This window comes from Narcine bancroftii, chromosome 1, assembly GCF_036971445.1.
Source record: "Narcine bancroftii isolate sNarBan1 chromosome 1, sNarBan1.hap1, whole genome shotgun sequence".
Taxonomy (NCBI): Eukaryota; Metazoa; Chordata; class Chondrichthyes; order Torpediniformes; family Narcinidae; genus Narcine; species Narcine bancroftii.
The window spans coordinates 294218703-294246192 of record NC_091469.1 but is presented as its reverse complement, the minus strand read 5'-3'; the positions used below and the strand labels follow the sequence as shown (position 1 = coordinate 294246192).

The 27490-nt window shown below is 40.6% G+C and overlaps 1 protein-coding gene across 6 annotated transcripts in view; it reads right to left on the bottom strand.

The window, feature by feature from the left end:
- nav2a (neuron navigator 2a) overlaps window positions 1-27490 on the bottom strand; it is a 411462-nt gene that overhangs the window by 255138 nt on the left and 128834 nt on the right. For 4 of the 6 annotated variants that reach the window (XM_069904879.1, XM_069904824.1, XM_069904830.1 and 1 more), the window contains exons 5-7: window positions 22063-22285; window positions 20168-20236; window positions 18075-18223 (exon numbers count right to left, since the gene is read on the bottom strand). In XM_069904879.1, coding sequence (XP_069760980.1) covers window positions 18075-18223; window positions 20168-20236; window positions 22063-22285 — 441 coding nt within the window. The remainder of the gene's footprint in view (window positions 1-18074; window positions 18224-20167; window positions 20237-22062; window positions 22286-27490) is intronic. The other 2 variants (XM_069904838.1, XM_069904885.1) reach the window with 1 other exon arrangement.

Genomic DNA, 27490 nt, shown 5'->3' with positions numbered 1-27490 from the left:
TCACTTAATTTAAAATCCCTGCAATGCTTCACAAACAGCACAGCACATAACATTACATTAATCCCCATGAAGTCCTCCTTTGGAAAGGAAATTAAACAATGTGGAATTCATGCCAAATGCACAAATGCCAGTCACACTAGGAAATGCTGGACCAACTTTCAGAATCAGAATTTATTGTCATGAACATGTCACAAAAGTTGTTGTTTTGCAGCAGCGTCACAGGGGAAACATTATATAAACCACCTTACAAAATGATCAAAAATAGTCCAAGAAAAGGAAAAAGTCCAAGTGAGGCAGTGTCTGTGGTTCATTGTTCATTCAAGAATCTGAAGGCAGAGGGGAAGAAGCTGTCCCTGTGCTGCTGAGTGCTCGTCTTCAGGCTCCTGTACCTTTATCCTAATGGTTACAGAGTGAAGAGGGCATGGCCTGGGTGGTGGGGGTCCTTGAAGATTGAGGCTGTTTTCATGAGACAACCCCTCTTTAAACTGGAAATGTGCATTATCACGTTAACCATGTTGCAATGATAAAAAAAAACATTGCTTCACCATCTAACTTCTGCACGAGAGACAAATACCTCTCATCCTTTCCCTTGTCTGTCACACCCACATGAACCCCCAACTCTTCATCATCATCATCTCTGACTAACTTAAATAAACTCTTCAACATGATTTATTTGTCAACACTCTTTCTTGGCCCCATGCTAACCAATTATGTAAATAATTTACTTTCCTTCCACAATCTTTATCGAATACCGTTTCTATTGTGAAATGCCCTGATTCTGATCACTGCTATAAGAATGATCTTGGAGTTACTTAGCCAAAAGAAACAAGTGAGCAAACGTTTCATATCTTAATTAAGATCTTCCAAAGTACTCTTTAACCATGGGTTGCTACAGACTATCTTTCCATTATTTGAAAAGGAGGAGCGATAAGCTAGTAAACGACCAGGCTATTGTTCCAATGGGATTGTACAGGAGGGTCATGAAAAGAAGCTGTTGGGAATAAAAAGTTAAACAAGAATGTTTGCATCTATTGGGAAGAGGGTAACTAATTAAGCATTTAGTTTAGGGATATAAACACAAGGTTGTAATCCATGTCTAACTAATCGAGGTGACTTTTTGTCAGAGAATACTCCAAACAGCATCAAAGCCAATAAAGTTCCTTTGAAGTATCATCTGGGCAACAAAATGTATCAATAGGAGTGCCAATGGATGTCATGTGCATCGACCTCCAGAAAACATTCAATAAGCAAATGGCTAATAACAAAATTAATAAAGAGCAGAAGTGAAGAAAGCTTATTGGCTGGAGTAGGGAATTGCTAAGGTGATTGGATTCTTAATCAGCGGGTAATGTGACCTGTAATATTCAAGGGGCTTCCATTGGATTTACGAGCGCACATGCCAATGCTGCCAATTACACCCAATTAACCTACAACCCTGATACATTTTGAAGGGTGGGAGGAAACCAGAGCATTCAGAGGAAAGCCATGCAGACATGAAGAATGTACAACTCCTTACAGATGGCTAGTCAAACCCTAGTCCTGACATTGTAACAGCATTGAACAAACTGCTACGCTAACCATGTGGAGTTCCACCTTCTCACTGCATCTCAAATTAAATTGAATTGGGAAGATTTGAAAGAGTTTTTTTAAAGATATGGGTGGAATCGTAAATCATGTGAATGGAAGGTGATAACTGCAGCGTACATTGAGAGACTTAATGCGAGGAAAAGGCTGTGGTAGATGGAGCCTGATGTGGAAAACTTTAAGTATTCCATTTCAGAATAAAAATATAGTTGATTGGAGTATTTTGTTACATGAAGAAATCCTTGGGTCAGCATGAGCATTCCAGATATAGAAAACACTTAAATATCGGAAGAGTTATAAAGAGTAATTAAAAGAGCTGATACTATTCATGATGCTACAACACTTTATGAAACTTCACCATTTGTAGAATTATGATCATTGGGATCTCTTGAAGACATTAAATAATGCAAATCTTTATTTCACAGTCTAATGTTGGTTGGAATGTTAACCTTTATCTCAAGAATACAAAAGGATACCTATAGAAAGGGAGCAAATGCCCTGGCCAACTTTCCCCTCATCCGAGGATTCAGATTTCAGATTTATTGTCAGAGTACATGCATGACATCATATACAACCCTGAGATTCTTTGTTCTGTGGCAGAATTAACACTTATTGATGGTGCAAAAAAAACTGTACAGATGTAAACAGATAAATAAATGTAAACAAACCGACTGTGCAATACAGAGAGGAAAAAAATCAAGGAAGTGCAAAAGTAACAGTCCTTAAAAGAGTCCCTGACTGAGTTTATTGTTGAGGAGTCGTATGCTGAGTTTATTACAGCATTGTGGTTTTGCAGAATAGTTGCTGCTGGTTCAGGAGGATTAAATGCACTTTGGGGACATGAGTTCAACCACACCAGAACAGCCATCTGACCAATGCCAGGCCCTATGCTTGGTCTTCTCTTGGACTCCTAGCATTCTTCTGAAGTGGGAACATACCCTGAAAACTCCTCTCTGCCTTATCCTTGCTCTTGGCAGGTTTAACATTCACTCTTGCTTTAAAGCAAGAATATCAGTCTTAGGTCGCCGACACTATTCGTCCTTTTGTGTCTTAATATTATGGTTTACTCCAGAGATTTATGCACATGTAATGCAAAGCATTGTTGGTGGAATGTTGCCCTGCCAAATGTGCCAGATAATAAGGAGTTATGAAGCTGCCTTTCGGACACTGAAGGCCTCACGTCACAAGTCTTGAGAATATATCAACATTTCACTCCTTCAACATTACTCAGAGCCATGATTGTTTTTGGTGGGTGGCATTCTGCACAAACTGGTGTCTTGTTTCTTACATCTCTGCATCTCAATGGAACGTCAACAAATGTGCAGTGTTTTAGAATCTGTGCTGTAAAAGGACAATACAATCAGCCATGAGAAGTTCTCCCAAGAGGTCGAGGAAGATGAGGGGTAATTCTGCACCATGGTTCTGGTTTAAGGTTTCATGAAACATCACCATTAAATCATTTTTACCATACATTACTTTAGAAGGGAGCTCATGGGATATCGTAGCACATTCATTGGTTCAATGGTAGCTGTAATTCCAATCTTTTCATTATTTTTATGCAAACGTAAAATAATGTAATTTAATATTGTTTAAAAAAGCTTTGGATGGGATTTGTTTTAATCACTTGGAGGGACAGAAATCTGATCTGTAAAAATTCTGCAGCGTGGGAAATGGGCTCAAATCTGAGAGGCAACAGCTCATTCAGTGCCTGCGGAGAGGAAAACAAGGCTGTTTCAGTGAGAAGGTAGTTTGCAAGGGCAATAATTAGTTTTGAAAAGAAAGGCTTCAATATCCAAGGAGAGAAGCCACTTTGAAATGTTACGCTGGCCCTTGCATTCAACTAGTGTTGGAGAATACTGCGCTATATCAGAAGGCTAAAGGAGATGGAAGGTGCTGACAGTTTGTCCATGTGGAGAGTTCGATATCCCCAGGCATCCCTACATTAGAAAAGTGTCAACATCACGAAAGCACTTCAAGTGTTGGGACTGTAACAATGATGTGCCACCTCTTCTTGACTTCTTTTACTTCAATGGGCAAAGCTGACAACGGCCTCCCTCTCCTACAATGCATCCCCGTATGAAAGTGGTGAAAAATAGCATAAAAGTGCACATTTACTTCCTTTAAATGAAGATATCAGAATAACTGGAGTGAGAGCCATCCACCAAAGATGGGCTCAGGCTCAAAATGTTGACAGCCTTCAACTTCCCCTGGATGCAGTGTGACCTGCTGAGTTTCTCCAGTGCTTTTGTGCACTGCACTGCGCTCGACCCAGCATCTGCACATTTTCTTGTTTAACCTCAGGATGCAATTCGTGATTTGGTCATTCAGAAGTGAGGTCAGAAAGCAGTTCAGGAGAAATAATATTTACATTCTATAAACTGGGGAGAATGTAAGTGTCATTTAAAAGAGTTAAGAACTTCAAATTCCTGGTTGTCAGCATCTCTGAAGATCTGTCCTGGGGCCTCCATGTTGATGCAATCATGAGGAAGGCTTGGTGACGGCTGTACTTCATGAGGAGTTTGAGGAGATTTGGTATGTCACCAAAGACTCTTACAAAGTTCTACAGGTGAACGGGGGAGACCATTCAGACTGGTTGCATCACTGTCGTATGGAGGTGCCAATGCACAGGACAGAAAAAGGCTACAGAGAGTTGTGAACTTGGCCACCACGATTATGAGCATTAGTATTCATTCTATTAAGGTCATCTACAAGAAGCAGTATCTTAAGAAAGCAGCCTCTATCCTCAAGAGCCCTCACCAACTTGGCCATACCCTCTTCACATTGCTACCATCAGGAAGGAGGTACAGGAGCCTGAAGATGAATACCCAGTGGCTCAAGGACAACTTCTTCCCCTCTGCCATCACATTTCTGAATGGACAATGAACGGCAGACACTACTGCACTTTCTCTTCTTTTTGCAAGAATTTATTTATTTTTAATTGTAATTTATAGCAATATTTGAACCTGTAACGGTGTAATGGCATGGATTGCCATTGGTAATATTTTCATTCACAAACAAGTGGCAACAGTGGTTGGGCTCCTTTTCACAGTTCCTCAACACAACAGGCTTGAAGTTCACCGGTCCTGTGAGGAGAAAATAGAAAGCAAAGGGCAGGGGTTACCCCACAGAACAGGAACTGGCAAAAAAATATCGAAAAGTAGGTTCAAAGATCGTGGTAAGGTATAGCATGGAAACAGGTCATTCAGCCCTCAGAGTTCACACGGACCTATTTCAACCAATCCTACATCAACCCCACCATGCCACCTTTGAGCCACTCAAGAGGACACCATGGTTAGCATAGTGATTAGTGCGACGCTGTTACAACACCAGCGACTCGGATTCGGAACCCGCGGTGTCTGTAAGGAGTTTATATGTTCATCTCATGTCTATGTGGGATTCCTTGCAACAGATTTGTGGATCTCTTATCTCTGATGTGGCTTAAATATTCAAATTCTTAGAGCTGTTGATTTTGGTCATCAAACTGAAACTTTAACTCTTTTCTTTTCCTCTCCAGATATTGTCTGCTGCATTTTCTGAGTTCAGGTATCCAGCATGTGCAGTTTCTTGCAACGCGCTTGAAACATAGTCAACGGCGTGGTGCAGAAGGAAAGACCATCAGTTTGAGCACACCAAACTCCCTCAAGATGTAACATGGGCACACAAGAGGCTGCAGATGGTGGAATCTGGAGCAAAAACAACCTGCTGGAGGTGCTCAGTGGGTCAGACAGGAGACAGAGAGGTCGTCGATGTTTCTGGTCCGGGGTCTTGTCCCAAAAAGTGGACTATCCCTCTATTGCCACAATTGCTTCCTGATCTGATATCCCCCAGCAGTTTGCTTCTGATCCACTTGCTGCACTAGATTAAAAGAACAGGGGTAAAATTCATTTCCTGGAGTGTGTGATCAATGTTGTTACAAATAAAATTCAGTGGCGTTGAATGCACAAAGCTACCTCACAGATTCAGTGGATATATTTACATCTCCAGATGGATAACCATTGCGAATCGTAGGTTGGAGATTTCCAAATGGTGGCACGAGAGAGGTCAGAAAGGACGTTGGTCTGGGGTTTCGTCAAAAGACCTTTCGACTACATGGTTAAGCAAGAAAGTCTGATGAAGGGCTCAGGGCCGAAATGGTGGTTATGTAGCTTTAACCCTTTGCTGCATGAAGAGCGCTGCGTGACTCGCTGAGTTTCTCCAGCATTTTTGTGTAAACTTTTAACTATGCAAACTTTCTTGAGGAGGAGGAAATTATTGTCCTCAGGGTATGAAGTAGCATGACAGAGAGATGCCGGATCCCAACTGAATTTGCGGTTAGTGGCGGGACATAACAAAGGAGGCACTGCGGTTACACATAAACCCTCAGCTGGGAAATGTGGGGAAAAAAAGGAAGACTCCTTTCTGATGATTCCTGAGGAAAATGTGTTGAAAAGAACTGAATGGTATGCTGACCCTATGGGCTCACAGATCATCGGTGAGGCAAGACAAAATGCTCTCAAGAACTGCAGTTCAGCAGTCAGGAGAAGAGGGAAAGAATAGTTTAACAACTCCTTTGTTCAAAGTTTTTCCTGAGCCAGATTCAGGATTTGCGTTAAAACTTGCCCCCTGCTGGTACACGTAGAAAACACTCTGGCGAAGACTTGAGAAAGAATGGAGTGCTGCCATAAACAGCCGGAGTTGTCAGCATTGATGGAGGAACAATGGTTTTTTTTTTTAACAAGTTGCTTTCCTGAAGAAAATCTTACCATATGTAGGCAATTCTAGTAGCAGCAAGGCTAAAAGCCCCATTGTGCTGCTTGAAAGTCAAAGTAATTGAATTCTGGCAAGGCCAAGAAGCTGAATAAATGCTCACTCCATGAGCTGAAACAGTGAATGCCAGCAGGTGAGATGATTAGTTTCCAGCAAGATCATTGGATGGTGTAAAATTGAGGAAATCCTTTCCCCTTCAACAAATTCTAATCCTCAAAATATTGTTACATATTTAAAAAGTTTTACTTTTTCAACTTGCAGTCAAGATTTTTTTTCAAAATAACAGGCTTTTTTATTTTGGTCACTTCTAAATGCTTCCCTCGGTGAAACGGCATATTGAATACAGTGAAGGGTATGATCATGCCCGCTGATGGAAGGAATAAAAGCATAGATTATTTTCTGAATGGGCAATTGTGATAGTACAGATTCTATCACCAATGTGTATGTGTACATATGTTCAGATGGTAGTGTAGGATGACTGTGATTGGCTGAGAGTGTAGCCACATTTACTGGCAGGTCCAGTCATTCTGGACTGGTCGACCTACTTGTGATATGCTCCAGACTTTTAGTTAATAAAAGCCTTGGTTTGGATCAACAAGTCTTTGGTTCTTTCGATGTGAATTACAGCAATGAGTTCAGAAATCGGGGGTGCGAAGGGATTTGGGTGTCCTCATGCAAGTTACCCTAAATGTTAACTTGCATGTAGAGTTGGTGATAAGGAAGGCAAATGCAATGCTAGCATTCATATTGAGGGGGATAGAATTAAAAAAGCAAGGATGATTTTAAAAAAAACGGCAGCGCTGAAACCGCCTGATCTTAAAGCCAATGGCTCCATACAGGATTCAAATGGCCTATGAAATGAGCCAACGGTGTGTTTTTTTTAAACTAAAATACTGCAATCTGTGCCCAGAATCTTATAATCTGTGCCCAAGATGTGCGTGACAGGAGCCAACAAGGGGTTGTATTCTCCAGGAGACCAGCACAGGGCACCAGAAATGAGGAAAACACTCCCCCGGCCCCTCCATGAGAAGGAGAAGCAGTGGAGATGACCCCACAGGACGGTGACTATGGCACCGGACCACTGAGGGGCTCAGTGGCTCGAGGACCCTGCAGGATGGTGACCTCTGCAGCAGATCGGCGAGGGGCTCAGCAGATGAAAGGCCCACGCAGGTGGACAGCTATGTGTGGTCGAGGGACTCACAGAACTAGGACTCATAAGGGTGCCAAGGGCAAGAAGGCTCCCAAAAGTGCCTCGAACGTGGAAGTCTTCCTGATCATGTCAGAGCTTTGGAACTGGAGCTCGGTTTGCTGATGGATCGAACAGGGATTTGGGTGGTGCTGAGGTTGTGGGAGCATTGCAGAAAAAAGTGTCTCTGAGAGGACCAGCTTTCCACATATCGCCGCTCTAAAGACTGAATTTCCTTGTCTACTTGAGAATGAGCAATGAACAAAAATGGGAGAATTTCCCACGCCTGCTGTGCGCCTTCTTTCAACATGTAAAAATGTACTTGCACGGTGCGCACACATATATAATATGTGGGGAGGGGGGTACCTGGGGATCTAGTATTTAAATACCATCTTTTTACACATAGTGCGCACGTTACTTGCTTATAAATATAGTATTTAAATACTGGATCAGCTTAGAATCTCTCTTCTGTGAGTGAAAGGCCATTATTCTGCTGACAGCCAATCAGTGCAGGTGATGATTTTATTAAGCATGCAGCTGTTCAAACAGACCCATCAGTAGCTTTCTCTTTGACAGAGGCAAGAGGTATTTCATTGAAAGTCTTTGGGAATGGGTGAATGGAAAAGAAATCTTCCTCACCACACAGTATCCTTCCTTTCCATCAATAATATCGGTTTAACACGGATCTGTCATGGTGATGAAAACACCCTAAAATCAGAACAGCTCATAACAATCTAAACAAGTTACATAAACAAAAAATGTTTCTACCATTATGACTCCAATCAAATGGAAATGAAGAGTTTCCATGAAACAAAGATTCATGAATCTGCTTGAGAAGAATTTCATCATCTCAGATATGAATGGGAATCGATTAATCTAAAACTCTGCAATTACTTATCCCATCAGGAGCGTCAACCTCTCAGTATCCATCCTGCCAATCCCTCTCATAATCTCCTGCATTTCAAAAAGATCATCCATATTTCATCAAGTGTGGGGCTAACTTGCTCAAACCTTTAATTCTTTTTAAAAATTAGACACAGCACACTAACAGGCCCTTTCGGCCCATGAGGCTGTGTCGCCCAATTACACCCAATTGACCTCCCACACCCAGTACATTTTGAGGGGTGGGAGAAAACTGGAGTGCCCAGAGGAAACCCATGCAGACATAGGGAGAACGTACAAACTCCTGACAACAGCGCAGAATTTGAGCCCTAGTCCCAATCGCAGGAGCTCTAATAGTGTTGCGCTAAACACTGCACTAAACATGCTGCCCTACCTGAACCACTTCATATTTTATTTGTACAAGATCAAACATAAAATAATGTGCTGTGGCTATTACAAATCTTAATGGATGTAGCTGGTTATAAATAAAAGTTCTCATGCACTTCATTAAATTTTTATAGTTAGATTAAGGACCCTGGTCCACAAATAGCAAATACGTGAATAAAAAAGATAAAATTTCTACTTTGAAATTCCATTGTCAGTTTATTGCCAAAAAGCTTGATGAAAGATCTGTTAATACACAATTGTTAAACATTTTTTTCAGGTCGTAAAACTTTATAAAGAAAATATATAACAAAATGCATGCTAAATTTGAGGAAGACATACAATTCTCGATGTTACAGGTAAGCTTTTTGCAATTATAAAGCATCTCAAATTTAGTCAAATGTAACAAAGCTGGAAATCAAAATTGGATCACTGGGTGAAAGGAAATATTGAGGGGTGCTCTAAAGCTTGGTTTTATGGAATGTGGCAAAATTAAACAGGAAAATTAATTTGGTCTTAAAGAAGGCAAAGAGGGAAATAAGCAACTTTCATGATGATGGAGAGATGTAATCCAAGGGCTACCTCAGGGCTCACCTTAATATACTTCATTTCAGCACTTAGGGGGTTTGAGGTCTTTTTCATTATTGAGATGTAAATTCCAAATCCATGAAATTTCATCTCTCTGTGGTTTATTTATTGTTGACACTTGATCAGAAATGTGTACAACTGACGTCACAGTAAAGGTTCGTTTAGTCAATATGAAACCTTCAAGACTTGTACTTGAGAGCACACCTTTCCCTTTACTTTTCATCAATTTGCCCTAGCACTTTACGAAGCAGTTTTACTCTTTAACCAAGCACAGATAAAGGATCTTTCAAATGCAGTAACATAACATAAAAAGCAGGTGGGTGAATTAGTAACATTGCAAATGAAATAATGATTGCTGGGGTTATCAAAGAAAATAAAAGAGTATGGATCAATTACAGATATGGGCAGAGAAATGGCAGATGGATGTTAACCAAGACAAGTGTGAGTGATGCACTTTGGGCGGTAAAATAGAACCACAGAACTTTACAGCACCGAAACAGGCCCCTCAGTCTATCTAGACTATGCTGAACTATTATTATACCTCGTCCCAGTGACCTGAAACTGAACTGTATTCCTCCCTACTCCTCCCATCCATATACCTGTCCAAGTGTAAAGGGAATCTATTCAGTTAATGGCAGGACTCTTGAAAGCATTGATGTGGAGAAGGACCTGGGGAGTTCAGGTCTGTTGCTCCTTGCAAGTTGATAGGGTAGTTTGAAAAAAAGGCACATGATATGTGCCTTCATTGGATGAGGCACTGAGCATAAAAATAAGGAAGTTATGTTGCTCTGGTACAGCCACACTGCATTGTTTGCAATTCTGGTTACCCATTGGTAGATGGATGTACAGGCTTTGAAAGGGGTGCAAAAGAGATTTATCAGGACTTTGCCTGGATTGAAAGGTATGAGTTTTGGAGGGAGGTTGGACAAAAATGGGTTGTTTTCACTGGATTATCAGAGGCTGAAAGGAAACCTGAAAGAAGATTATAAAATTATGAGAGGTACTGAAAGGGCAAACAGTCAGAATCTATTTTCTGGGGTCAAAGAATTACATCATAGAGGACATGCAAGAGGGGAAAATTGAGAGAAGATGTGCGGTGTAATTTTTTTTTTACACAGAGCAGTAGGTGCCTGGAACGGACTGCCAGGACTCATGGCAGAAGCAGATTCAATGGCAGCATTTTATTGATCTTGAGATAGACACATGATTTGCAGGGTTTTACAGGAATATGTATCATGAGCAGGACAGCAGAGTTTTTAGTTTAATTTGGGCATCATGTTCTGCATTGTAAAGTGGGCCAAAGTGTCAGCATCTAAGCTGTTCTGTGTTCTACATAATGCTTTTTTTTTCTTTCTTTTTGTAGCTCAGTTGAATTTCAATTTCCATCATTGCAATTTTCTCCGCATCAAACTGAATTCATAATAAGAACAAAACGGAGAGGAAACCCTACTCTCTACATAATGCTTGAAGAATTGCACACAATACCAAAACTCATTGTGGGTCAATTAGAATCCTGAAGAATAAGGGACAATTTTGAGAGTGCCAAAATCTCAAAACGCAGCATAACATTTGACTTGTGTTTCTGTGCGTGATTTTTTTATATTTCAAACATCGAACCACAAGGTGCTATCAAAATATAAAGATAATCCAAAGATAATTCTGCAGTGGACAAAAATGGGTTGTTTTCACTGGATTATCAGAGGCTGAAAGGAAACCTGAAAGAAGATTATAAAATTATGAGAGGTACTGAAAGGGCAAACAGTCAGAATCTATTTTCTGGGGTCAAAGAATTACATCATAGAGGACATGCAAGAGGGGAAAATTGAGAGAAGATGTGCGGTGTAATTTTTTTTTTACACAGAGCAGTAGGTGCCTGGAACGGACTGCCAGGACTCATGGCAGCACCGAAACCTGTATTAGCATAAAGCACACTGACCATGCTTGGTTTATGATAAGACTCAATCCATTAGAAGTAGAAAATTTACATTTTGTGACCTTAAACATCCCACTTTATCTGTTTAACACTTGGCTTCTTTACAATGTGGAGACGTTGAAAACTGTCACATTTAATGTGTGCACTGGGAGAGATTAAATTGCCTGTTTCATCAATTGTAATCATCCACTGAATTACATATCTCAGATATTTCAGATCTGCCGTCGATTCACCTCATGTTCCCAAGAAATCGCGAATGTTACAGGCAAAGCCAGAATGGAATTTCCTACCCATTTAAAACCATGGTAAGTTATGAAAAAAACTTATTAGACCCAGTCCAGGATAGAGTACTATTGAGAAAGACATACAGAACAGTAACAGGCCCTTTCGGTCCATGAGCCCGTGTCACCCAATTACTCCCAATTGACTTATAATCCCCTGGTAAATTTTGAATGGTGGGAGGAAACCAGAGCACCCGGAGGAAAACCACACAGACATGGGGAGAACGTACAAACTCCTTACAGACGGGATTTGAAACCCAGTCTCGGTTGTCGGCGCTGTAACATGCTAACCATGCCGCCCCTTATTAAGGATGGTAAAATTAAAATTATGTTTGAAGAGATCAACATCAACTATTACTTCTATTGGTCAATGAATATGGAGATTTCATTTTCATTAGATGAACAAACATTTAAATTGGGAGATTTATTGGTTATTAGCGAACTTGAGCTTTACTATAATAAATGATAACATTCAAATAACCTTCTGTGCCAAAATCTCCAAGAAAATGGGAAGGAATCTTGCATAAAGGAGTGAAGTTCTCGCCTACCCTCAATGTGTAAGAACAATGTATGGCATGTCACTGAGTTGGATACTAGATTCTGCCTCTGGTTAATACAAAATTTTAGTTTGAAAGGCAATGGGGAGGCTACAGTTGGACTCCCAAGAGACAAGGGGATTAAAATCTTGCTGGAAAATTGAGCGATTTTCTGAACCATTTAACAAACCCCAAATTAACAACCTTAATCATCAGAAATGAGGAGCAAAATTCACATAACTGTGCCTTTCAAATCACTGGACACAGTTTTCCAATGGGATTTATGAATCTTCCATCACCACATATCTGTCATTGAGATTCTTGCACTTACCTGGTTATTTTTGCCAGATGCCTAACATAATATATTCATGATGTAATAATTTTATTATGTCCAGATATAGAGTTTAAAACAATAACATGCTATCCTTCCCAATTTTCCCATATTTTGATCAATGCTTCAATCTCCTCCAAGAAATTATAGGACAGTGCACTTTTGAATGAGAGGGTGTGAGATTGCACTGTGATCCAGAAACCACTGCCTTGTCATCCAGTGTACTTCTGAGGGGGTTTTGGAACGAATACTTCCTGGATGGATCACCCTTTTGGTACCTGGTATTTTAAGGAAGACCACAGTTGATTTCCCTTATGGCCTGACCAATATTGATTCCTAATAATCATCGTGAAGATTAATTATTTGGACATTGATCCGCCTCGAACAGGCAATGAGTAATTTAGAAGCCGCTTCTCCTTTTTTAAAACAGTGGCCAACACCTAAATACCATTTCACTGCATGTGAATTACTTTGGGTCCTCCAGAGTGGAGCCAGATGTTGCCATTTGTCTTGTCAAAACCTGCAAGGAGACTGAAGAAGAGGAGGAGGGAGAGAGGATCGGAGGCGTCCGAGCTGGTGTATTTGAGGTCAAAGTGAAATCTTAATTGGCTGCTCTGCTTCTGACACTGCACTTCATAATTATTTCAATAAATGTGAGATAGGAAAAAAATGCAAGCTCTGTCTTCATTTCCAGAGAGTAAAATCTGATTCATGCACTTATTATTAACTGAACACAGCCAAGATTCAATGGCCCAACCATTTTACACCTCAAAAGATCTTATGGCCTTATGTTTAGGAATAAATCTCCATAGAGTCATCCTTCTAGCTGAAAAAAAAGCAACTCAGGGATCAAACAATTTATTCTAACGGGATAAAATTTTCTCCATGTATATCATATAAACTTGTCTGCATATCACGTTATATTTGGTAATCTGCTGACATAAATCTTTCATTTCTCAATAAACCATCATGTCATCTGTTGCCAGCAATATTAAGCTTCAATAACAAAACAGTTTCATCTCATTAAAGCCAAAAGACGATGGGCAAACACACGGCTCATATGTCAGGTACACCGCTGACTCTGGAAGGTTCATGTTCCAAGAATGAGAAAACTCCAACCAGCTGTTGTTGGACATTTTCTCCAGCATTTTATTCAGGGGAAATATTAAAATGCCTTGATGTTTCAGCTGCAAAATTTGCTTTACCTTGAGACAAAAACAAGTTGATCTAAATTGCAGAAATCAATACAATGCTTAAAAATCTAAATTTCAAAGCAGTCTTCTCACTGATATAAAATGAGAATTAAAAAAAAACAGAAAATTCTGAAAATCTTTGAAAAAAACCCCAAAATTTCTGAAATCATTCAACACGTCAAGCAATGTCGGCCAGCATTATTTCTCACTGAAGTGAACAGAAGATGTGGCTTTGTACCCAATGGTACAATTTTAACCATCAAGTAGCATGAGATTAAAATGGCGACATAATTAACGCAATTGATCAAACTGCTTTGCTCGGGCTTTATGAGTAATTAATGAGTGTTTGAGCAAACATATCTGATAAGCAGAAACCTTGGAGAAGAAATTAGCCAAGATCACAAGATGGAGGAGCAGAAGAAGGAGGCCCATTGGCCCATCGAGTCTGCTCCGCCATTGTAATCCTTCCTCCCACTCAGCCCCACTTTCCGGCTTTCTCCCCGTAACCTTGATGTCCTGACTAATCAAAAATACCTGTCAATCTCTGCCTTAAATACACCCACGGCTGCCTGTGGCAACAAGTTCCACTGACTCAAGACCCTCTGATGAAAAGGTTTTTTCCACATCTCTGTTTTAAGTTGATGCCCTTTTATCCTAAAGTTGTGCCCTCTTGTCCTAGACTCCCCTACCATGGGGTGGCCACATTTACTCTCTCCAAGCCTTTCAACATACAAAATGTCTCTATGAGGTCCCCCCCCAATCCTTCTGTACTCCAAGTACAGTCCAAGAGCAGACAAACATTCCTCTTGTGCTAACCATTTCATTCCTGGTATCATTTTCGTAAATCTTCTCTGAATCTACTCCAATGGCAGCACATATTTTTTCAAATAAGGTGCCCAAACTGTACACAGTACTCCAAGTGAGGTCTCACCAGTGCTTTATAGAGTCTCAATATTACACCCCTGCTTTTCCTCTAGAAAAGAATGCCAACATTGCATTCGGCTTCTTCAACCTGGAGGTCAAGCTCTAGGGTATCTCGCATGAGGACTCCCAAGTCTCTCTGAACTTTGGAATTTTGAACTTTCTCCCCATCCAAATAATAGTCTGCCCATCTATTTCTTCTACCAAGGATGAAGATTGAAGTTGAAGTACTTTGGGACTTAGGAATGGGAGGAAGCATGCTTCAGATTTTTAAAAATATATCGAATGTGCACCCACCATCCTTTTGAACAAGCTCAAAGGCTGTTCTAGTACACTGAAACATCGCTCACAGATGTAGTTCTGCACTCCTGATTTGGTCTCGTCAGCCTCATCAACCACATTCCAAAACTGCACACCAAAATTTCAACCTTTAAAACTTCCAATCTTAATGTTCCAGGATCATCTCAATTCCGAGATACTAAATGAACAGAAGATTCTCTTAGGGATAGTCACACCTCCTTCTTTCACATCACTATGCGACAATTTCTTTTCATATAAGATTGCCTCTTTTAGAAGAATTGACAGTAATTACATTGGACAACAAAAATTTTGCTTCCTGAATACTTTTGGGTGCATTTTATGGATTTGGGGCTGCTGATCACGAAAATTACCATAAAAGATTCCTAGCACGTACCGGTTTTTATATCTAACCTATGTTTGTGACTTCCTGTCATAGGGCGGCAAGGTTAGCGGTTAGCAAAATGCTGTGGCGGCACCAGCAATTGAGACAGAGGGTTCCCATCCCACATTGTCCGTAAGGCATTTGAATGTTCTCTCCATGGCTGCATAGATTTTCCCCAGGGGCTCCATTTTCCTCCCACCGTTTGAACCATACGGCAGTTGTAGGTTAATTGGGTGTAAATTGGGCGGAACGGGCTTGTGGGCTGAAAAGGCTTGTAATTGTTCTGCATGTCTAAATTTATAATTTAATTTTAAAATTTAAAATCTTAACATGCCTCAAGCAAACAAAACCATGTAGTGCAACACGACATTGAAAACTCATTTTCTACATTTGCACTTGGATTTCTTCCCTGCTGATCTTGGTGCAGTCAGTGATGAACATGGTAAAAGGTTTCACCAGGACAGTGTGACCATGTAAAAGTGGTATCAGGGCAACTGGAATCCATCAGTGCTATCTGACTATTGTTTGACACTGACATGAGAGGCATCAGTTACTGAGCACAAACGGAAATCAGCAGAAAAACATTTTTAGGTCAATTGAACTAACGCAATGTGTCAACATCATTACACAGTTAAACAAACTAAATTTGATAAAAGTAAATTTAATGTTTCTCCAACTTCCGACATGAAACAGCAAGTCTGAAATTATCTTTGTGTTCACCTTGAAGTTGTCTATTGTAATCCCCATTTTTTTTTCAGGAAGCAAACCTTTTGAAAAAGTTTGTTGTCCAGAGTTCTCTTTCTGACCTTTTGCAACAGACTGCCTATACCAGTCGCAAAGGAAGGTTAGTATTGTCAAAGATCTAAATAATGGATAAAAGAATCAGTGGGGTGATTGGGGGCGGGGGGGGTGGTTGGATGGCAATGACAGGATGGTGGAAGCTAACTCTCAGAAGGCAAGTAGGCAGGTCCTTCTGTATTTGAAGGGAATTTTTTGCAAAAGAGTCCTAGCCCCGTCTTATGGATGACTGCTGCGCCAAGACTGAAGATTAAGGGATGGAACAAAACGAAAACTCAGCAGTTTGAGTGAATGGACTGAATTTATGTTTTTCCACACGCTACCTCCCTCTGCTGGTGTCAGTGAAATGGAAACCTCATCTGTGAGAAACCATTGATACAAATCAGTGATTACCACTTAGACGTCCAAAGTTCAGAACGTGCATTGCTGTAAGTTCTCACTGGAAAAAAATTAAACTCCAAAATTTCAAAGAATGTTGAATTTTAAAAAAAAAAACTCACTGCATTTAAAAAAAAAATCCAGCTCATTGCAGTCTTACAAATTGTTTCCTTAAAACAGCTCATGCAAAACATATCCCCTGTTCTCCTGAAGCCCTGGACCTCTTCTTAAAGTTAATTATTGGGGATTCTTGGAGACTTTAACCAAATATCTATAATTCAGATAATGCTGGGGTTTTGCAAATTATCTGACAACAGAATGTTGTCAAGCTCACATTGCTATCACTCCCTGGTACTCAAAGGAACACAGTTTTTTCTGTGTCCCTGACATAAATCCATCATGGTTCATTACGATAGTAATCTTTTATAACCTCAAAGCACCCCAAAGTTTTCATAAATGATCACCAATATGCAAATAACACTTGTCAACAAAGATTTTGCTTCCTGAACACTTTTGGGTGTATTTTATGGATTTTGGGCTGCTGGTCACGAAAATCACCTTAAAATTTTCCTATCACCTACCGTGTTTTTAGATATAACCTTATTTTTTGTGATTTCCTGTCATATTCTAAGTCTACTTCAAGCAGACAAACCCATGAAGTGCAAGAAGACATTGAAAAGTGCTTTTCTGCATTCGCACTTGGACGTCTTCACTGCTGATCTCAGTGCAGTCAGTGACAAACACGGTGAAAATTTACACCAGGACAGTGTGACTAATTATTTTTGAACAATGACACAAGAGGCAACAGATGCTGAGTTCAAACGAAATTCAGCGCAAAACATATTTAGGTCAGTTGAACTAACACAATGTTTCTCCATCTTCTCACAGCGAATGTGAAATGCTTTTTGTGTTCAGCTTGAAGTTGTCTATTGTTATTCCCAATTTTATTTCAGGAAGAAAACCTTTTGAAAAACTTGCTGTCCAGTGTAAAGGGAATGAAATATTGGTGATGAGGAGTTCAGCATTCATTCACCACCAATTTTCAGACAAGTGATCCATCGAATCCCACAGACAGAATTAACCCAGCTAATACATTATTATTAACATTGGTTGAGGGGCTTCCACTGACCAAGTGATTGGGAAGGATTGAGACTCATCTTCGAGTCATGCACAGAAGCATTTACATTTGCTGGGATGATGGGTGTCACTGTGGTGAAGCTGGGTGGGCTGCTCCAGTGACCCAGGGGTATTAATGACCTCTGCTGCTGTCTGTGTGGAGTTTGCATGTTCTCCTTTGGGTATATGAGGGTGCCAGCTTCCTCCCATTTTCAAAAATATCCATGTGAATTGAACCTTCTTATGTGACTGAGTGGCAAAAATTGGAGAATTTGGGAATGTCAGGGCTGATAATGAATGGTTAGCAGATACTCAATGGGGGTTGAGTGGCCTTTATATATGTTATGCACCTCTATGATTTGACATTCATTTATCCTATACACCCTTCCTTAGACTCAGGCACACACCTTCAGCAGCAGAGATCAGCGTCTGCATCTGCCCGGATTTCCTCCTATTTGGGAGCTTGAAAGGAAGTGAGGTTTCTGCAAATGAAGTCAAATTTTCACCGAGAACATCAGGAAGCTTGTGACAATACCTTTCTCATTGCTTGCTGCTGGGTTGTGACCAGATTTGGATTTATCGAAGGTGTTGAAGCTCTGACTGCGCCTGTTGTTGGCATTGGTGGACACACGAGTCTTGGTCTCACTGCCTGCAGCTGACAATCTCGTGGTGGGTGCTGGAAGCCTGCAGCCAAGCAGATAGAAGGAGATAACCAATCAAAATGAAAATCATTGACTTTGGACTGAAGGACAAGAAACAAGATTTGGCAACAAATGACACACGGCAACACCACAGAGCTCCCTGTTCTTAAGTCAGACAAATTTCAAAGGTTGCAAATCCACATAGTGCCATGAACACTGATTGAGATAAATAAGCTTTTAAAATTAAGGAATTAAAAGGTTTGAGGAGACACATATGTGGACTGTGAATGCAAACCTAGCTCTGAAAACTTGCTCAATTCGCTGTCTAATTAATAATTCATCAAGTGAACACATTACAGTGAATGGTGAATCTTTATTGGATCACACTATCCTCGCAATGGAAAATAAGATGAAGGAAGTCCCCTCCACCCACCCTTTTGGCATTCGTGGACCAACGATACAAATGAATCAATGGGTTGAATCTACAAAATGCCAACGTTAATTTAATTGTCCCAAAGAACTTTTATTGACCAAAATATTGTATGGGAGATTTCCAGTCCTTCTATCCATTGTCCAAAATCCAGCAAAAAACAAGCACACATTAACTTCAGAATTCTAGCCAAAGTGGATTGTCACTTACACTCACATCTGTCTCCCACATATTTGGGTAAATGCAATAAATATAGTAAAACCCCTTAGTATCCAACACCTAAGGGGATTGGTAGATGCCAGCTAAGTGAATTTTCTGGTTGCTTGAGATTGTGTGCTGTGTGATTGGCGAACTAACAGCAAGGCACACCAATGTAAAACTTCTGTATTTTTTTTACCTATTTATTTTTCTGAGATTTTGTTGCCAGTTGCTTGAGGCTGCCAACTGCATGAATTCTGGATAATAGGAGTTTTACTGCAATTTATTTTTCAAATGTTTCATACAGTTTGATGGTTAAAAGTTACAAAAAAACCAGTGTGAAAGGTTCGGGTCAGCATACTCCCAAAAATTTCAACTGGAGATCTACTGTAAAACACCACTCTTTAATATTCTTCAGGCTATTGTAGTTGGTTACAAATCTCCAATTTAGGGCAAATCATTTAAGCTCTTGGTTCTGTTTGCAGAACAGCTAATGCTGACATTTTTCTAGACTTTTCCAATTCAACATTTATATTCATTTTTTTAAGAACAGGATTAAAACATGAAACATGACTCTATCAAGGATTAGGAGAATATTTTGGAACAGTGTTTTACTGCTATTCAAAAACGAAACCCTACTGAGCCAAGTCATGCATTAAACACTGTTCTAATCCCTGTTGTGAGACATTTTCAGATTTCTGCAAATTTACCAACTTTGCATTCCAAAAGCAAATTAACTAAATTGCTCAGCTAAATGTTTCACCATCAGTGGAGGACATAACAACCTGAGCTGATAACTGGGTGAAATGCACTTGGGGGATTAATTAGCAAAGATGGCTTCTTGGCTAAAGTACCGGAGGGTCACCAGCAAGGAACCAATTGCTGGAAAAGAATCAGTGAAGATTATCAGCAGAAACAATAAAGAAATCCCACACACATTAAAAGAAAGGAATTTGATCTTAATGAAAAAAAATGCAAAGCTGAATATTCATTGCCAGACTCAATAAAGCTTTGTGACAAAAGCAAAACATTGCAGATTCCACAAATTTGAACAAGAAAACAAGAAAAGCAGGAAAACGTTCACAAGTCAGGCAGCGTCTGTAGAAAGAGGAACCAGGTTAACATTTCAGGTCAATGATCTAGCATCCCAAATGCTAATTCTGTTTCTCCCTCCACAAATGCTACCCAACCTGTTGAGTTGATGCAGGGATATCTGTTTGTATTCCAGCAAGCACTGCGGTTAAGGTGCGCTTGCCACTGAGGAAGCTCACAAAGGCTTGGCCATGCAGTTACAGACACATAAGATACCTCAAATGTTAAAAGCGATCAGTGGGCTAAAAACAAGCAAGACCAGCTGACCTAGAGGTCTTTCTCTGAGTGGGCGCAATTCTTGTGCTTTTGCTTTGGGATGGTAACCTGGATGATACACTGTATGACAGAGAAGAAGAAGGAAAAATATGATCATGAATAAAGGATAGAGCATGATAGCACAGTCACAGCAGAGAACATGCAACATGAGTCTTTGTAGAACTCCCATGCACCAAAGTTCCAAGTTCTTCTAACTCTTCGAAAGACTTCAGAAGCGATGAAGAAAATGTCAACGTAAATCCAACTACTATTAGAATACCAAGTTCAATTCTCAACATAGTTTGAACGAAGTAGTCTGTCCGATCTTGATGGAAATATATGTTGGTTATTGGTCAAGAGGAAAGATCAATGATACAGGGATATTTATGTTGGATTACTAGGATATAATTCTTCTAAGGAATGCAAAACTGTGATTCCAAATGATCTTCAATATTAAGAACATATTTGAAATAAAGCTGAAGTCATTCAAATTTAGAGAAGTAATGGTAACTACACTATGAAGCTAAAACTTCCTCAGGTAAAAGATAATAAGATAAAAACTTCCTGAGGTATAAGATAAGTAAATAGTGGAATAGTTTACACATAGAAACAGTGGAAACAGAGAATGTTGGAGATTTACACAGGACAATGGATAACTATTTTGGAAGATGAATAGATTAGAAGTTGTCAGGAAAACAATGGAACATATGTGGATAATAGATTTACATGGTTCTGTGACCCGCAACCACCCATGTGGCCAATTAACTTACTAACCGCATACTTCTTTGGAACATGAGAGGAAACCTGTAGGAAACTCATGTAGACAAGGGAAGAATGTACAAACCTTACAGACAGTGCTGGATTCAAATCCGGGTTGCTGGCAAGTGAGCCTGTTTTTTTCAAATTAAATTTACGATGTTGCTTTCGAATCAAAGAGACCCAATTGCTGAGATACATCGATAAAGGAAATCAAGTCAAATCCAAAACAAGCTGCCTTACGTACCAGCAACAGGCTCTGAGGGCAAAAATTAATAACAATGTGTTGGACTATTACACATCCTCCCATGAATGAGTCGGAGTTCACATTTGAGTTAAATTCTGGTGCAAATTCGGAAAAGATGTACAGCAAAACTGTCAGATTGTAGCATGAGTTAGCAAATTGGTTTTTAATACCATTTTCTCTCCAATCAAATTAAGAAGCCCTCACTCCTCAGGAGCCTTGCTTGGCCAAAAGAGATCCCAATTAGGGACATGCCCATGAACAGATGGGTGTAGACCCAGAGCTGGAAAACATCTGGAAAATTAAATTATTTTTAAAATCTTGCTTGTGCATCTCCCACCAAATGACTAGAGGGACCGTTCTGCAACAGGTCACCAGGCAATTGTTATTGCACATAACAAGCCTGAAAGCAATAAGGGAAGAACGAAAATTACTTCAGTACAATGCCTCCCTTTGCGACTTCTTGAGAAAATAAACCACATTAATACAAAGTTGATCCAGAGAGATCACCAAGACCCCACTGAGATGCCACGTTTCAAGTTCACCACCCACAACAATAACAAATATCGCCCTCTCTCTTGTGCAGTGCTCTGTTCTGTGCGTTTAAAACTTCCACTGGGATAGTGCAACACAGATGTTGTTAATCAACTCTGACCAATAGACTTGGCAAAGATCCAAAATTTCTGAGTGTGAAATGCTGCTCAGGTCCAACATATAAACTATTTTTGTTTCCTGAATTCCGAGTTTATTGGAAAATGAGCTAAAATTGGGAAAAACACTGGCGTGAACATGACTGCCATGATCATTCCTTGGAAATTCCTCCCCCCCACCCAGTTTTTTTTCTTTAACGGTAACACTTTACATCGGAAGTGCTGTTATTTATGAATGTAAAAAAGTCAAAGCAAACCTTGATTGCATTTCCAACTGTGCCTTCTGCTGGCTCTGCTGTTGCACCTGGTGGTGAGGTTGGGTGTAAGGAGAGCCCTGTGCCTGATGCTGCTGTAGCACCTGTTGCTGACATCCAACTGAAATCTGGTGCTGCTGCTTCTGTGCCTGCTGTTGTTGTTGCTTGTATCGGGAAAGGTTAAAGAAGAGACCCAAGATGGCCTTCAGATTTCCATTCCGGATTTCTGAAACAGATCACCATATGCCACATCACCCACAAGCTTCATTCTCTCCTTTGTTTTAGTTAAAATTGAATAGATTTTTTGTGTGTGTGTGTGTCACATGCTCCGAGATGCAGCTTTTAAAAAATTTGGTTTGCAAGTCAACCCATATCAGTTAAGTCATCAACCCCTACTTATTTGGGTAAGATGACAGTTTTATTCTTTTACTTAATGTCTCTCCAAATCAGAGGTTCTATATTTTATTTCTCTATCTGATACAGCAATATAGTTGTCACATTTTTTGGTCAATGAAGTTGCTCTAAATTTTCAAGCCAAGTTAAGTTTATTGTCATCTGAGTGCACAAGTATAACGTAACGAAACAGCGTTCTCTCGTCCTCGGCACAATACAAGCAGACACACAACTGGACATCGTACACATACAGACAAGCAATACATTTGCAACTATGAATACTATTAGCTGCAAATATGTAAATAAATAAATATTGTTTCGGGACTATGAGCATCTCAGATGGTTCGTGTGAACAGTTCCTTTGGTCATCTCTCTCAAACATCCATCCATCCATATACTACGTTCCCTAACAAAAATCTTGCGCGAGCAGAAAATAAATGATGGCGCAAGTTCTTAATTCAGCAATATTTTTTATTCCCCAGTCACCTCCACGAGCCCCAGAGTGTATACGTTCCACCATCTGAATTGACTCGGAGGTGGATTTGAAGTCTTGGATACAAGCATCATGTTGCACCATTTTTCAAACTCTGCTGCCCCAATTCAAGATGACATGAAGAGAAAATAAATTGTTATTCACATGGTTTGATTTTTTTTCCATATGGACGATAAATACTGGACTTGATAACAATGCTCAGATATTGAAAAATTAAAACATGAAACAAAACACACTGTACCTTCCTCATTCAGTGTCTTTACCTAGTCATTAACTTTCTGCCACACACACCTTTCCATTAATGGCACAGATGGTAATGATAATTATGATATATCTGCAATTCATCTTTCTGATATATCAAACAACTTATTATTTAACACATCTGGAATTATAGCAGATATTTTCTGATACTATGTCAGTTAACTCAAATTATACTTAATATATCTGATATATATGGTAATGAATATATTTTCTGGAGTAGTTCGTTCAGCTTCTTCATCTATGCACTCTGAGAGATTGTGAAAATTGTTTATTCAGAATAATATTTAATATTAGAAATTATAACAAAAGCTTTTGGGAGTCTAGCAATATGGGGCAGAACATTTTCTTTGGGAAACATTAGACTCACAATCCATATTACTTCAGGAGACGTGGCGGGGAGGGGGGGTGGGGGGTGCCACTTGCACGACATGTTTTAAATTAACCACCCGGACTCAGAGTTAGCATTATTGGTTACATACGTATATGAAGACATGTGGTTTTACAGATTTCACAGCAGAAGTTGCTTATTTCCATTTGTAGCCGTTATCTATCCTGAAGACACATCAGCTTCTCAGGTTTATACCCAGGAAACACTTCATGCATTTTTTTGTTTAACAGATAAAATTGAACTTTAATTATTAAAATAATTCTCCACATGCACACTCAAAAGGTGTCCTTAATGTTCATTTGTTTTCGTCCCTCGACTGGAACAAAAAAGAGAACCAATCGACTTTCAAAACATATGGGGGTGGGGGGGTAGTAGGTTAATTGGGTTAATGTATTTGGGCAGTACACGTTCATGGGCCAGAAGGGCGTGATCATTTGAATTTTTAAAATTTAATTCTAAATTTAGACATACAGCACATGACAAGCAAGACTCGCTTTCCATAATTTCTTTTTACCCCAGTGCACTAAGCATGTCACCTCGCCCCATTCCCCCACCCACCCCCCACCAGCCAACCCATCTCCATGGTCCTATCCACTTATAATTGCTTCCTGAAGGAACACGAGTGGTTGACAGAAGAATTCAGGAACAACAAATAAAGTTCAGGTTCTCTGACCAACCACAAGTTTTCTAGTCATCTCCGTCTCAATTTCAGATTTCAAGCATATTTTATTTTCAAACCAGTTCAAGGCTAACCAAAATTAAGCAACTCACACAAGCTGAGACTGAACAGTCCATCGGCCAAGTGGAGGTTCTTAACTCTGGTAAATGGAATACTTTTCCTAGAATCAACAGATTGGAAATTTGCCATGAACTCCTCCCTTAAATCACAGAAAGAGCTATTTGGACCAAGTCTGTACCAGTTCTTGGAATATATTCTCTCCCCTATTCTATTCTCTCTCAAACACCCATCAACTCCTCCCACCTTACACTTCACACACTTCACTCCATTCCAAGTTTTCCTCCTACCCACCTATGCAAAGAAATTTAAATTGGCCAATTATCCTTCCACCACACAGCACAGAAAGAGGCCCCTCAGCCTTTCTCGTCTGCACCAAACTATTATTCAGCATGGTTCCACTGACCTGCACCCTTTATATTCATGTGCATGTCCAAATTTATCTTAAATGTCAAAATTGAGCCTGCATTTACCAATTCATCTGGCAGCTCATTCCACACTCCCACCACTCTCCACACGAAGTTCTCCTTTCACCTATCACAATTGAAAAAAAATAGTAGGTTGTAAGAGGTACTGCAGTGGCAACGCTGTTGCTGGTGCGGCCTGAGGGAAGTGAGGAGTCACAGCGCTCCTCCACGGGGCTCTACTGCCCCATCTAACTACTGACGGCTCCCTACAGACTTTAAATGGCATGTTAAAAAAGCTGGCAGCAGTTCATTTTAAAATCCTGTGACCGCAGAGTCTGGGCAGAGCCTACATTCAGTAGCGGCCTCGAGGGGTTGCAGAGTCTGGGAAGGAGACGATGGAACAGGGCACCAGTAACAGGGAAACCATCCAACCCCCCCCCACCCCACTTTGAAAAGGAGAAGCAGAGGAGACGACCCTATGATATGGTGACCAATGAGGCGGACCAGTGAGGGCCTTTGCCGCGGAAGAACACACAGGTAGCGGGCCGTTGGGAACTTGAGGCAATGAACCCACGCAGGCTGTGGGCTGCTGACGACTACAGTCAAAGGATTCGCAGCAGGCTGAGACTAGTTGAACAGGAACCGGGATTCAAGAGAGTGCCAAGGGCGCTGAAGGCTTCCTGATCATGTTAGAGGTTCGGATCTGGAGCTTGAAATGCCGATAGTTTGGACTGCAGTCGGTGTGGGTGAGGAGGCTGCGAATCAATGGACACTCGGTGACACCGCGAGGATTCTATTTGGCTTCTCTTTTTTTGACTATAACAGGTGCTTGGCAATCTCAGCTGATGGTGAATCTTTTGCAGACTGAAGTTAATTTTGTGTAACATTATACCTGTTTTGTAACCTGACAATAAAAGAATCTTGAATTTCTCAATCTGTGGCAATTACAGGCAAACCTTGATTTACCGAAACGCACACTCCAGGAACACATTTTCAAAATGAAATGCTGTGAATCAAAAAATGAAATGTATGATGGGCACCTCAATACTGTGTTTACTTGTTCACTGAGGGTGACACACTATTAATTATACCAAAAAAAAGCACTACAAATGAACCTTCCAGTTTCAATAGTACAAGTTCACAAATCAAATGTTTCTAAATCAAGAAATCATCGTACAAATTACTGCTTTCTCAATAGCAAGTGGGTTGGAAATCTCTCCAGACTCCTCCAGTGCCACACTGGAAAAGGTTCTGACAAGGTTTACGCTGATTTATTGTGGCACATCATTCATTGCTGGGTAAAGGTGCTGGACGTTGACTTGAGAAAAACTAAGGTTCCATCAAACTATGGCTGTTGTTGCCAGATAGTTATTTGGGATTGGAAACAAACTTCGAGCATTGTTCAATCACTGGGGTATTGAAAAATGCATAGTGCAATGGGCTGGAGTGGTTTTACTGTTATCAGTCAGCACTAATAAGGTCGCATTTAGGAATTTAATTTCATTTAGACATACAGCACAATAACAGGCCCTTTCGACCCATGAGCCAATGCCACCAAATTCTTTTTCTTCTTCTTTGGCTTGGCTTTGCAGATGAAGATTTATGGAGGGGTAAGTCCACGTCTGCTGTCAGTTGGTGACTGACAAGTCTGATGCGGGACAGGCAGGCACGGTTGCAGCGGTTGCAAGAAAAAATTGGTGGGTTGGGGTTGGGTGTTGGGTTTTTCCTCCTTTGTCTTTTGTCAGTGAGGTGAGCTCTGCGGTCTTCTTCAAAGGAGGATGCTGCCCACCGAACTGTGAGGCGCCAAGATGCACGGTTGGAGGCGATATCAGCCCACTGGCGGTGGTCAATGTGGCAGACACCAAGAGATTTCTTTAAGCAGTCCTTGTACCTTTTCAAAGAAGAGGCCACCAAATTACACCCAAATTAACCTACAACCCCCAGTATGTTTTGAAGGGTGGGAGGAAACCGGAGCCCTCGGCAAAAACCCACGCAGACACAGTGAGAACATACAAACTCCTTAGACAGTGCGGGATTCGAAACACAATCTGGATAGTTGGTGCAGTATCAGCGTTGTGCTGCTATGTTGACCGTGCCTCCTGAAGTTTGGTTAAATTTACGATTTTGTTTATGTTCTTGCCGTAGAGAGTTGTCAATTTTTTTTTAAAGTAACAGTTGCATTTTGGATAGTTAGCTAAGAGCTCCCTCATGAATCTATGGGAGACAGCTATGGCATCCAGTCCTCCACTTGTGGCCTTCTCTACATCGGAGGTGTTCTTGCCGTAGAGAGTTGTCAATTTTTTTTTAAAGTAACAGTTGCATTTTGGATAGTTAGCTAAGAGCTCCCTCATGAATCTATGGGAGACAGCTATGGCATCCAGTCCTCCACTTGTGGCCTTCTCTACATCGGAGAGACTGGACGCAGACTGGGTGATCACTTCACTGAGCACCTTCGCTCTGTCTGCAACAATGACCGGGATCTCCCAGTGGCCGACCATTTCAATTCTGCGCCCCACTCCCACACTGACATGGCCTCCTGTTCTGCCAAACCAAAGCCCCCTGTAAATTGGCGGAGCAACACCTAATATTCTGTCTGTACACTCTCCATCCAGATGGCATTAACATTGACTTCTCCAGTTTCTATAGGACACCTCCCAGTTCTTCCTCTCTTCCCTATCCCTCGCTCCTTTCCTCTAACTCTTCAACTCCTTCCCTCTCCATCCACAGAGCCACCCTCTTCCCCCCCCACCCCT